The sequence below is a fragment of the Polypterus senegalus genome, chromosome 9 (genome assembly GCF_016835505.1).
Source record: "Polypterus senegalus isolate Bchr_013 chromosome 9, ASM1683550v1, whole genome shotgun sequence".
Taxonomy (NCBI): domain Eukaryota; kingdom Metazoa; phylum Chordata; class Cladistia; order Polypteriformes; family Polypteridae; genus Polypterus; species Polypterus senegalus.
The window spans coordinates 58,651,885-58,664,728 of record NC_053162.1 but is presented as its reverse complement, the minus strand read 5'-3'; the positions used below and the strand labels follow the sequence as shown (position 1 = coordinate 58,664,728).

Here is a 12,844-nt window from a genome sequence, read left to right as displayed (position 1 = left end):
GCTGTCCTTTTGCCGCTCACATTATGAAGGGGGGGGGGGGGTTTGGCTGAACGCATGCTAAGGAGTAGCAGTTGGATCACCTGCTGGCTTGCTGCTGCTGGCGAGCTGCGTGTTCAGCTTGTTGCTAGTCATTGTTTTAAAAGCTGGTAGCACATGAAGCGTGTCTGCCAAAAGAATTCCAACAACTGCTAGCTTTGATGTCAGTGAACTTGCTTTAAATGTTGTCTCACTGCCTTGTCTAGCATGGTGTTAAAGTGTCTCTCGCAGACGTCAAATTGTCTTCTGAGAAGATCACGTCTCGTCTCCCTAATCTCCTTTTCACCCACATTTGAAAGACATGTTTAATTTATAATTCTAAATTGGTCCAGTAAATGAATACATGTATTACATCTTTATGAAGGACTGCTTGCTGAGTTAGGGCCAGTTTATACTTCATGCTCAGAATGTGTATGTGCATGCATCATGGCTTCTACGTATTCCCAGCGTTCATTTGATGTGTCCTCTGAGCACATCTTCAGAAACTAAGGCCGGGTTTATACTTCACGCAACGCGATGCATAATCCTGCTACACAAGCGGTGTACCATTTATACTTGCGTTTGTACTTTATGTAAATCTGGAAGATTCCGCCAGGTGGCAGTTCGAGATATCATCACAGTGAGAAAACGTTCAGCTTCCCTGTACTGTGATTTTCCTGAAACAGCCATTTAATTCCGAGAACACCTTGCCACAATATCTCTCAAAAGGTTTTGCAGATCCTACAGGATTGATGTGCGTGCTTTGACGTTTGATGAATGGTTGAATGTGATGAAGCAAAATGCAGACATACAAATCCATTCATGGGGTTTTTATAGTCAAGCATCGCATATTCCCCAACGTAAGAACTAGATACATTATAAAGGTCTCACACACCATATTCTGTGCATTCTTTTTTATTTTTTGCACCTTCACGAGACATACGAATATACAGCAGCATATTTGAGCCACAGAGAAAAAAAAAATAGGGACACATTGAAAAGTTCTATTTTGTGATTAAACTGGAAATTTCAGCTTTAATCTCATATTTGGTTTTATCATTAAAGTAGACCATCGTAAAACGTCATCTTAAAACCTACCCACTTGTTAATTGCTATGTGCTTCTGGGGCATCCTCCTGAACTGACAGAAAATGCAAGCAGCAATTGCCACACAGAACACATAAAATGTATGATATTCAAGCTCTCTGCACATTTAGAATCCTTAGATTTATACTTGATATCACTTTCATGAAGAATTTCATTAAAATGTCTCAGGGAATTGCATCACTGGTGTTCCCTGCCTGGAGTTTGCATGTTTTTCTGGTGGGTTTCCACAGTGTTCTTCAGTTTCCTTCCAAAGAAATGCAGGTTTGGAGATTTGTCATTAAATTGTGTTGACTTTAAACACATGCTTTATTATCTACTAAACTAAACTGCTCAAAAAAATTAAAGGAACACTTTGAAAACACATCAGATCTCAATGGAAAAAAGAAATCCTCCTGGATATCTATACTGATATAGACTGGGTAATGTGTTAGGAACGAAAGGATGCCACATCGCTTGATGGAAATGAAAATGATCAACCTACAGAGCCCTGAATTCAAAGACGCCCCAAAAATCAGAGTGAAAAAATGATGTGGCAGGCTAGTCCATTTTGCCAAAATTTAATTGCAGCAACTCAAAATTGTACGCAGCACTTTGTATGGCCCCTGTGTTCTTGTATACATGCCTGACAACATCGGTGCATGCTTCTAATGAGATGACAGATGGTGTTGTGGGGGATCTCCTCCCAGATCTGGACCAGGGCATCACTGAGCTCCTGGACAGTCTGAGGTGCAACCTGGTGGCATTGGATGGACCAAAACATAATGTCCCAGAGGTGTTCTATTGGATTTAGGTCAGGAAAGTGTGGTGGCCAGTCAATGGTATCAATTCCTTCATCCTCCAGGAACTGCCTGCATACTCTCACCACATGAGGCCAGGAATTGTCGTGCACCAGGAGCCACTGTACCAGCATAGGGTCTGACAATGGGTCCAAGGATTTCATCCTGATACCTAATGGCAGCCAAGGTGCCTTTGTCAAGCCTGTAGCGGTCTGTGTGACCCTCCATGGATATGCCTCCCCAGACAATCATTAACCCACCACCAAACTGCTCATGCTGAATGATGTTACAGGCAGCATAATGTTCTCCATGGCTTCTCCAGACCCTTTCACTTCTGTCACGTGCTCAGGGTGAACCTGCTCTCATCTGTAAAAAGCACAGGGCACCAGTGGTGCATCTGCCAATTCTGGTATTCTATGGCGAATGCCAATCGAGCTGCATGCTGCTGGGCAGTGAGCTCAGGGCCCATTAGAGGACATGGGGCCCTTGGGTCACCCTCATGAAGTCTTTCTGGTTGTTTGGTCAGAGACATTCACACCAGTGACCTGCTGGAGGTAATTTTTTAGGGCTCTGGCAGTGCTCATCCTGTTCCTCCTTGCCCAAAGGAGCAGATACTGGTCGTGCTGATGGGTTATGGACCTTCTATGGACCTCTCCAGCTCTCCTAGAGTAACTGCTTGTCTCCTAGAATCTCCTCCATGCCCTTGAGACTGTGCAGGGAGACACAGCAAACCTTCTGGCAATGACACATATTGATGTGCCATCCTGGAGAAGTTGGACTACCTGTGAAAACTCTGTAGGGTCCAGGTATCGCCTCATGCTACCAGTAGTGACACTGACTGTAGCCAAATGCAAAACTAGTGAAGAAACAGTCAGAAAAGATGAGGAGGGAAAATGTCAGTGGCCTCCACCTGTTAAACCATTCCTGTTTTGGGGGTCATCTCATTGTTGCCCATCTAGTGCATCTGTTGTTAATTTCATTAACACCACAGCAGCTGAAACTGATTAACAACCCCCTCTGCTACTTAACTGACCAGGTTAATATCCCATAAGTTTCATTGACTTTATGCTATACTCTGATTAAAAAGTGTTCCTTTAATTCTTTTGAGCAGTATATATTTCTACAATACACTATTTTAATCAGTGCAGACTATAGTATTATATATCGTCTTAAAACATTTAGTGATAGTGCCCCTAATAAGACATTATACAAAACAGATGTGTTTATTATTTTGAAATAGTATTAAGTGTAATGTGAAGTTGTTAAGATCTGAATTAAATATTTATTTAAAAAAAAAAAAAAAAAATCACTTGTTAAACAATTTTACTTTCCACTGTGGACTATGGCCGGCATGTCATCCCGGCCAATATCCCCAGGCCGCCAGGTGGAGCTCTCCCTGCAGTATGGAGTGGCCCCGAATACCAGCAGGGAATCCTGGACTATGGAGTTTTCCTTTACAGCCCTGCTAGACACCACAGTGGCCAACAGAGGACGCTACAGGGAGGCCCAGAGAATCATATTTGCCCTATAACCCGGAAGTACGTCATAGGCAAAGCGACAAGGGAAATGACGCGCTTCTGGGTTGAAGAAACTGACTTTTTACCTGACCCGGAAGTGATAAGGAGTCACGGACTGAAGGATTGGAAACACTTCCGGGTCAGGCATTATAAAGGACTGTGGGAAATCCCCAGACGGCGAGCTGAGCTGGGTGGAAGGGTGGCATCGCGTCTGGGAGTGGTGGATTGATTACTGATTTGTATTGTGGAGAATTTAATGAATATTGTGGAGTGGAGGGTGCTTGTGCACTGCATTATAGTTCAAACAAATAATTATTGGACTTTTACCTGGTGTCTGGCGTATTGTCCGAGGGTTCAAGGGAGCGATAGCGCCCCCTATCTGTCACACCACATATATTGGGATCTACTTCCATCTTTAAATTAGTCTAGTAGCCCTTCACTCACCTAAAAATATCTATTGTAAACATGTCATTTTATTCCAAAAATAAGTGTTTAACTTGTGCATTTGATATATTTTATAACCTCTTCTTATTTGCAGGGAATTAAAAAGCCATTCACGGAAGTAATTAGGGCTAACATTGGAGATGCTCATGCTATGGGCCAAAAGCCAATTACCTTTCTTCGGCAGGTAGGAGTATTTTCTGTTGTTTAGGCCTGTATTATGAATTTAAATGTAAATTTAAAGACTTTGATTGCCAATGACTGTTAGTTATCTAATGATCATTTTAAAAATATAATATCACCTGTCTTGAAATGCTATTTATATTTATTTTATATTTATAGGTATGCAGTAGGTTCTGTTTCATTATTTTAATACCAAGTATTAGGTACTTAATTTGGACCCTTTTTTGTGGCTTTTCATCTAATGCACCACATATATATATTAGGAGGTAGGATTTTAATTTTGATGCAGTTTTATGTAGAAATTTAAATACACTGAAGTAATTGTGGATTTTTATTATTATTATTATTATTTTTTTTTTAACGGAAACCAATTACAGCAAGGTTATCTAGGTAAAGCCATGAATAAGCATTGTCAACAAAGGCTACTTTTTTCTACTGCAGGTAGTTGCTTTGAGTACATTTCCAGAGTTACTAGAAAGTCCGTCTTTTCCAGAAGATGCCAAGAACAGAGCTCGCAGAATTCTACAGGATTGTGGAGGCAATAGTTTAGGTATCTAGTTATTTTTCCTCGTATAAGTAAAGTGCTTGATTTGACAATCTTGGGACTTATTGTAAAATATTATTATTGCTTTGACTTTATTTATTTATTTTTTTTTTATACACAGGATCATACAGTGCAAGTCAGGGGTTGGAAATTATACGTGAAAATATTGCAACATACTTGGAGCACAGAGATAATGGCATTCCTGCTGATCCAAATAATATTTACCTCACTACTGGGGCCAGTGATGGCATTATGGTAAATAAAAAATGGAATAAAACTCTTAATGGTTCAAATTCTAGTTTAAACTTGAATATTGTGGAATATTTCTACAAAATGCTTTTAAAAGGTACAGAAGAAAACTATAGAACAAAGTTGGGACAAAACAAAAATTAGTCACACATTTAACAATCATTTTGTTTTCTCTCTTATTAAAATATGTTCTCCAATCACCATTATTATAGGATTATATCTTACAAAACTGTACATTTTTCAAGTTATTTTCTACAATTCTGTAAGTAGAAGATTAATTCTATAATGATAAACTTCATTATGTATTCACACTACATGTATATGTAATTTATTTTGTTCAGTCTTTAAATATTTATGATTTCCTGGATAAATCCAAGAAAATATGTTCAAAGTTTGTTTAAAACTTACAGAATTATATAGTTCTGAAAATAAGTAGCAGCAATATTACTACTTACTGGAATACGAGGATTTGTTAGTTATTGTTTTAAAAACAGTAACAAAAGGTGTTTTTTTTTTTGCTTAATGCAATAACATGTTTTGCAAGGTGTTAATGTAACACAAACATTCCTTTTTTGTTACAAATGAATATATTCATTATATTTCAGAAACTAATTACACTAATAGCATACACTTTAATAAAGGATTAAGCTTTTCCTTTCAGGCATTAACAATGGTAAAATCTTTTTTTTTTACATCTAGAGTATTCTGAAGTTGCTAGTTACAGGAGATGGTCTGTCACGCACTGGTGTGATGATCCCTATCCCTCAGTACCCCTTGTACTCTGCAGCAATATCTGAACTAGGTGCAGTCCAAGTGAATTACTACCTTGATGAAGATAACTGCTGGGCACTTGATGTTAGTGAACTACATAGAGCATTGAGTTCTGCCCGGAAGTATTGCACCCCAAAAGTATTATGCATCATTAACCCAGGAAATCCAACAGGTAGGAGTTAAAATGACTACATTGCAAAAAGTGAGATTAACAAATGCAGTAATGTTAAGGAATAGGGAAGAAGGTAATGGAAGTTTAATATGCAGAAAAACAGACTGGATACTAAATGAGAGGCCACAGTTATTGAAAACAAGTATGTTTGATATGGAAAGTAAAAGTTTGTATACAGCGTTAATAAATTGAATCTGATCTCCTCTAAATTTAAACACAACTTAATATTTTGGTTAAATGGCAAACCAAAAGAAATTTCATTCAAACTCGTGGTGTTCTGGTACCATAGAAATCTAATCAAATAAACTGTTACATTAAATTCAATGGAAAAATGCAAAGTTGTGTAAAATTTGTGAAACTGTAATATACTGCTTCTTTAAATGTATTTATTCCCTTTATTAAAAATAAACATGATGTATAAAATCCTGACAACTGACAATTTTGTTTTAATAATTGCTTATCTTTTAAATAGATCTGTTTGATATATTTCATTACATTAGCCTTGGCAGTGGCTTTTCCTATCTGCCTACCAGCATAACAAAGCAAATTTGTTTTAATAGTAGTAGGTTTTGTTAATTACCATATTGATAGTACTGTCTCAGCAGGATTTCATTTTTGCTGACTTGGCCTAAACACAAAGTATGTTCTTGTAGTGAATATTGAATGCTAGCAAACCTACAGAAAAATAAGCTATCACAAATGAATTAAATACTGTAACTATAATGGCCATAGATAGATAGATGTAAAAATACAAAGTGTTTAAGGAACCTTTTCTTGCAGACAGCTTGAAGACTTTTCTTTTCATTTTATAACATCCTTCATAATCTTGAAAGTATATATATGACTAAATCTGTCTCACTCTTTTTCTGAAATATATACTAGCCGAAGTACCTGATGTTACCTGGATATATTTTATAGAATGGGTTAAGGAAAGAAAGTAAAGGTTTATGTGTTTTTTAAATCATGACCCTGTTGTTATTGCTAGCTGTCCCATCTATCATCCACCCAGGCACTCTATCAATGTCTCTACTCTAGTGAGTAGAGAATTTGTTCGTTTTGGGTATGACTGAATTCCAGAATTGCAGTAACTCCTTGCTGGGTTGTAACCATGAACACTATGAACTAAATTTAGTAGATTACTTTTCATGAAATATGTTATTGGTATAAAAGACAAACTAGACTTATAACTACTGAAGGATGTGGAAGGTGGTGTGTGTGTGTACATAATATTTAAATTAATACAAATTATATCTTCCAGGGGCATAGATGCTAGCTTATACTAACATTTTTCACCATGTTGTGATGATTTTTCAGATTATCAGCAGGCAGTAGTTATTTTCAGATATGTGTAATTATTTATCAGGGTTCAAACATTAAATAAATTGCCAGACTGTGAAAAACATCAAATCAGTCAATATATTTATTAGGAAGTGTAACAGCAAATAAAGAACAAATTATATTCCATTATACTGATACACTTTACCTTTGCAGTACTTCTCACTATTGTTTTTTTAATTTTCCAGGTCAAGTGCAAAGCAGAAAATGCATTGAGGATGTTATTCACTTTGCTTATGAGGAGAAGCTTTTCATTCTGTCTGATGAGGTAATAAAGCCTTTAATAATGATAATGATAAAACTATGTGCACATGAATATTGTCACTTTAATTCCCTTTTATAGTTAGAGCAAGCACCTTTCTAAGATATTGCTGCTTTAACTTATATGTTAATCTACTTGTAAAAACATGCATAGTCTCTAGTATTCTGTTGAGAATGACTGTACCTAAACTGTTTTAAAATTTACCAGGAATACATAATTAATCATCTAATCAAATGAAAGAAGATTTTGAGGACTAAAAAGTAAATATGTAAATTTGGCAAGTGCGTTTTTAAATGTTAAATAGGATGTTTAACAGCATATTTAAGATAAATTTTGCTGTAGTTTCACTGTTACGGTTTTCTTTGTTACCTACAACATAATCAGAAGCTAAATAAACTGCCAACATTTATTAGCTGTAGAGTTCTGAGTCTGTGTTTTTCTTCCATCTTAATATCTGACTTTGAAAGGACATTGGCTTCTGAAATTTAGCAAATAAGATAATGTGCTGTTAGTTGTATTAACGTTTTTTTTCCATAAGTGGCAGCATTTGTATTTTTTTTTTTGCTGATAATTAAGTCTGCAGTCACATAGGCAATGTGATAATCTACTAAAAGGTGCAACAATGCCCGATTGTGAAAATTGGTTAAATTAAATACTGTTTAGTCAATTAAATGTATTTTGAAAGGCAAACAAATTTTCAATTCACAAATGTAAAAGTGTCAATCAAAACATATTGTTTCTCATCTTGCCTAATATTCTCTTTCCAACAATATGAATTAGAAAAATACATAAAGTAAACAAAATGAGCTTTACCAGCAGTCTAGATGCTGAACTCTTGAATTAGATTGGCATTACAAGAGGTTCCAATAACAGTCAAAAAGTGCTAATATATTTAAATGCCTTAGAGGCTATGTTGCCTGCTGAATGAACAGTACCCAAGCAATTCAGGTCAAAAATTATTAAGTATGCTTGGCACTCCAGCCGCCATAAAAAAACCTCACACTGTTCCACACCATCTGAACTAGTGTGCTGCTGAGGTATCACCCGTTGCATGGCTGCACTCGGGTCCGAATCTGGATCCTTAGAAGTTTCAATAGCATAGAGGAGCTAAGATTCTAACATAAATGCTAAAGAGTTTTAAAGAATACTTTGTAAAGTATGGAATTGACAAAAATCGGGAAGTGGCTTTTATTTCCATTCTAATAAAATGGTGTGACACTTCTTTACACTCAATCAAAGAAGGCAGATGCACAATGCTTGCTACTTATTTATAGTCTAGCAAACGTTTCACCTTTAAATACGTGGTTTCTAGAAATCTTGAACCATAATTTTTAATACAGTAGAAATCTACAATCAGTTTCTCATTCACACATACACACAAAAAGTGGTTTTAGTCTTACAGTGTCACACAACTAGCGAGCTAATTGGTAACACAATTTGTTGCTAACATTTTTTTATAATAAAATGAAACAACAAAAAAAACTTACCTCATTCAGAATTCTAAATCTGAATTCAGAAACTGCAAAACAAAAGTCAAATTAATTAACAAATTTCAGTAACATCTACAATTTGGCCTCTTATAAAGAGATTGTGCAGGTTTTTTTTATTGCTGCCAATCTGCAGCCTTGTGTTGATTGAGTTAAGTAAGCTGTACTTATATGTATAATATACTTGGGGGCTCGCTTCGCGCCAAACCCCAGGCCTGCACTACACGCTAGCCTCTTTTGCGGTTCTGCCGCTCACATATGGGGATGCAGATGTACAATTTAAATAGATTTTTATTTTCAGGGGAATTGTTACATATACGTCAATCCAACGTATAACTGCTCATGATTGAATTTCGTTTCTTTCTCTCTATTAAATAAAATTGACTTTTTCAAATGTTTGGCTCTGACATTTATTAATTGTCTTTGCAAAAGCTATTCTGACGGAAAACTGTAAACGTTTTAATACGAATGGCATAACAAGATCTCCTTTGTTGTCTAAGGTTATCCGTGTTTGGAGGTATGGATTTGTATCCATTATTGGCTGTAGAATTTCTAATACGTCTGATCGTTTAACTCTTTCGATTCTATGTTGCATCGCTTCTCCATGATCATAAATATAAACCTGACAGAATTGTGATTTCTTTGAAATCAAACTTTAAATTGTTGTAGGACCACAAATTCTTACAGTGTATGGTCCTGAATCGTGTAAATGTATGTTTTAAGCATTGAATGATTCGAACGTGAACAAATTATTGTAGATTTGGATATTTTGCCTGTAGTGTTTATGGATTTCACTTTCACCAAATAACAAATCTGTTATTTCTCTCGGATACGCCTCTACATTGGAAAGAAACACGGTTTCCCTGATGGCAACACGAATTAGACGATCTACAAGTCTCCTACTTAAACTTTAAAGCCGAACAAACCGTCTATGTCCATATATTCAATCTCATTTCGCTGTTCCGTTATTTCACCGAGTAATCATTTCCGTTTGTTAGCGCTAATGCGATCTTTACTATCAGTTTTTTCAGACTTTTGAATTTTAGTACTTTCATAATCTCTAATCTGCTCTGTATGTGTATCGCGCCAACATTTTTGAACCTCTTTACGACATTCTATTTTGTCATCAACTCTTTGTCTTTTCTTCTTCTACTGTTTGTCTTATTTCTGTCCCTGCTTGGACCTGTTAGGTTTTCAATTCATCTCTTGGCACAGTCTCGTCTCGCAGGAAGTGAAATTATTTCTCTGAAAATGTCTGGTCTCTCTGAAAAAAATCTCGTCTAGTCCCAAGGTTTTTTTTTTTTATATAATAGAGTGACATATTCATCAGAAGAATGTCTAAAGGAAGCTGTTTTCCATAATGCAGCTTATTTATCTGCAACTAAACATGGCATGATTTTAAGTTGTTTAATGTAATAAAATGCAGTATGTTTACTGTACATTGCTTTCATCCAGTAAACTATCAAAGTATTTTTCCTTTTCAGTAAGATTTTTAAATGCTGCATCTGGCCATTCTGAGCACACATATAAACTGAAAGCTGTATTGGGTAACTCTGCTGTAGAATAACAATGTGTTCCAATGTACAGAGTGTGTCACTCACAATTTTAAGTAATCTTCATACTAGAGTTTTGTCTAACCTCACTTAAAGCAAGTAAACTAACACTTCATGCAAATATAACATGATCTGTTGACAGGTTTATCAGGACAACATTTATTCTCCAGATTGTCAGTTCCATTCTTTTAAGAAGGTTCTCTTTGAAATGGGACCAGAATATTTCAACAATGTTGAACTAGCATCTTTTCATTCCACTTCTAAAGGCTACATAGGCGAGTAAGTACATAAATATTATGCTTTTCTAACTGTTAAGTATGTGTTGGACATCAGTCTGACTCTTTAAGTAAACGTTTTCTCAACCCTGCTGCATTTTGAATAAAGTCCTGTCCAAGTGGACTTCACTTTCAGTCTATTATAAGCATAACAACCTCAAAGAATAAAGATGGCTAAATTATTTTGTAGGTAATGAACTTTCTAGAAGTACATTATTTTGTTTTTGAAAATTTTAATGTACTTACGCTGTGTCAGAAATTCTTCTTTTTCAATACCACCTTAGGTAAATAAGTGCTTATTATTAATTAAGGATATATATCACCAACAGGAAATTGTACATATACATTTGATTTAATTTCTATATGCCAGTTAAAATGAAAAAAGAAAAAACACTTGAAATATTGAAAACTACTGTCTAATGTATTAATAAAATACCAATGCATCTACAGTTGCATCTTGTCAAAATTATCTTTCCATCATTCTCAAATTTACATTTCTTTCATAAAATACCTATTTAGTGACTTGATTAAAATTAGCTGCTCATTTTATGACTCTATTAATAACAATTTATTTTACAATTGTTCCTGCATAAATCAGCCTACATATGATTTATACACAGAGAAAATTTTACTTTGTTGATCAGCAAGTACAGAAATCAATATATGTGGTTACAATAGGTGACAGGTCCAGTGTACACAACTGCAGTAACAACATACACCAGGTTTTTAAATTATTTGTTTAAAATCTGCAAAGCTGTAAAAGAAAACTGAGTTTATTATAAACATTTTAAATTTACTCTGCAAACTAGTAGTCAAACACATAAAAATCTCTATTTTAATTCTATTGTTTAAGTACACGACTTATATTTTTCATCTCTTAGATGTGGCTTCAGAGGTGGTTTTATGGAAGTGGTCAACATGGATCCTGACGTAAGGACTCAGATGATCAAGCTTCTTTCTGTCCGCTTATGTCCTCCTGTGTCTGGCCAGGTGGCTATGGATGTTGTAGTGAACCCCCCCCAGCCAGGGGAACAATCCTTTGAACAGTTTGCAAAGGTTAGTATCCGTAATCTGAATCAGCAAATACAGTTTGGAATTCAGATTTTATAAAAATTATATAAAGCTATATTTTGGTATTTAACAATGCTACAATGTAAAACTATACTAAAGAGTTTTAATGCTATTATACTTATTTTACCGCTATTTAGTCTTATTGAATGCTGCAGATTTACTTTAACATCTTAACCTTTGACATAATTTTGGAAATGTAATAATTTCTGCAGAGCTTCCTCTTCTAAAACAACTTCTTGCTTTAATGTCAGCAGTTTTATTATTAATTGATTTGTTTTTTAATACAGTCAAATTTTTTACCTTATCATAAATATTTAAATAGTTTTATTGCCTATTTTTCTTTTGTGGTATTATTTCACATTGAGATTTGAATATATTTTGTCATATTAAAACATCTAAAACAGCCTTTTCTGTGGACAAGCCGAATAATTTTGTCAAGACTCTAGAACCCAAGAGATACTAGAAGCTTTCCAATAGGTCTTTGATGTGGTGCTTATTAAAATGAATTTGGTTGATCATTGCTTTGTTCAAATGAGGTCAAAAATATTTCATAAATAATATTATAAACAATATTAAACTCCAGTATAATAATACATGTCATTATTATTGCAGCAGAGTGCATGCAGATTGTTTTTGTGGGGTGTGGAGGGTAGAAAGGTATACATATGAATGGCTGTAAATAGACAAGAAATATCAAACAAGCAGAAAGTGATTATTTGGCCCCTTATCTAGAATGGTGTTATTATAAAATCAATTATTTTGTAATACAGTTCTTTTTGAAAAGAAACACAAATTGGAATGTGGCAGCTTTTTATAAATAAAGAATAATAACTGGGCTCAATTTACATGCTTCTAATTTTCAAAAATCTACATACATTGATTTGTCACCAGGAAAAGAAAACAGTTTTAAGAGAACTTGCCAGAAAGGCCAGGCTGACTGAGGAGATTCTGAACAGTGTTCCAGGAATAAAGTGTAATCCAGTTCAAGGAGCCATGTATGCCTTCCCAAGAATTTTTATTCCACCCAAAGCCATCCAAGAAGCCAAGGTTTGTTTTACTTGTGAGAATTATGGTTGAGAATAATTAG

General features: G+C 35.2%; 1 protein-coding gene across 1 annotated transcript in view; it reads left to right on the top strand.

Moving 5' to 3' along the window:
- Positions 1-12,844, top strand: part of gpt2 (glutamic pyruvate transaminase (alanine aminotransferase) 2) — a 31,446-nt gene that overhangs the window by 13,010 nt on the left and 5,592 nt on the right. The window contains exons 2-9 of the mRNA XM_039763134.1: positions 3,953-4,042; positions 4,480-4,588; positions 4,704-4,837; positions 5,531-5,774; positions 7,298-7,377; positions 10,554-10,690; positions 11,568-11,742; positions 12,649-12,804. Of these exons, the coding sequence (XP_039619068.1) occupies positions 3,953-4,042; positions 4,480-4,588; positions 4,704-4,837; positions 5,531-5,774; positions 7,298-7,377; positions 10,554-10,690; positions 11,568-11,742; positions 12,649-12,804 (1,125 nt within the window). The remainder of the gene's footprint in view (positions 1-3,952; positions 4,043-4,479; positions 4,589-4,703; positions 4,838-5,530; positions 5,775-7,297; positions 7,378-10,553; positions 10,691-11,567; positions 11,743-12,648; positions 12,805-12,844) is intronic.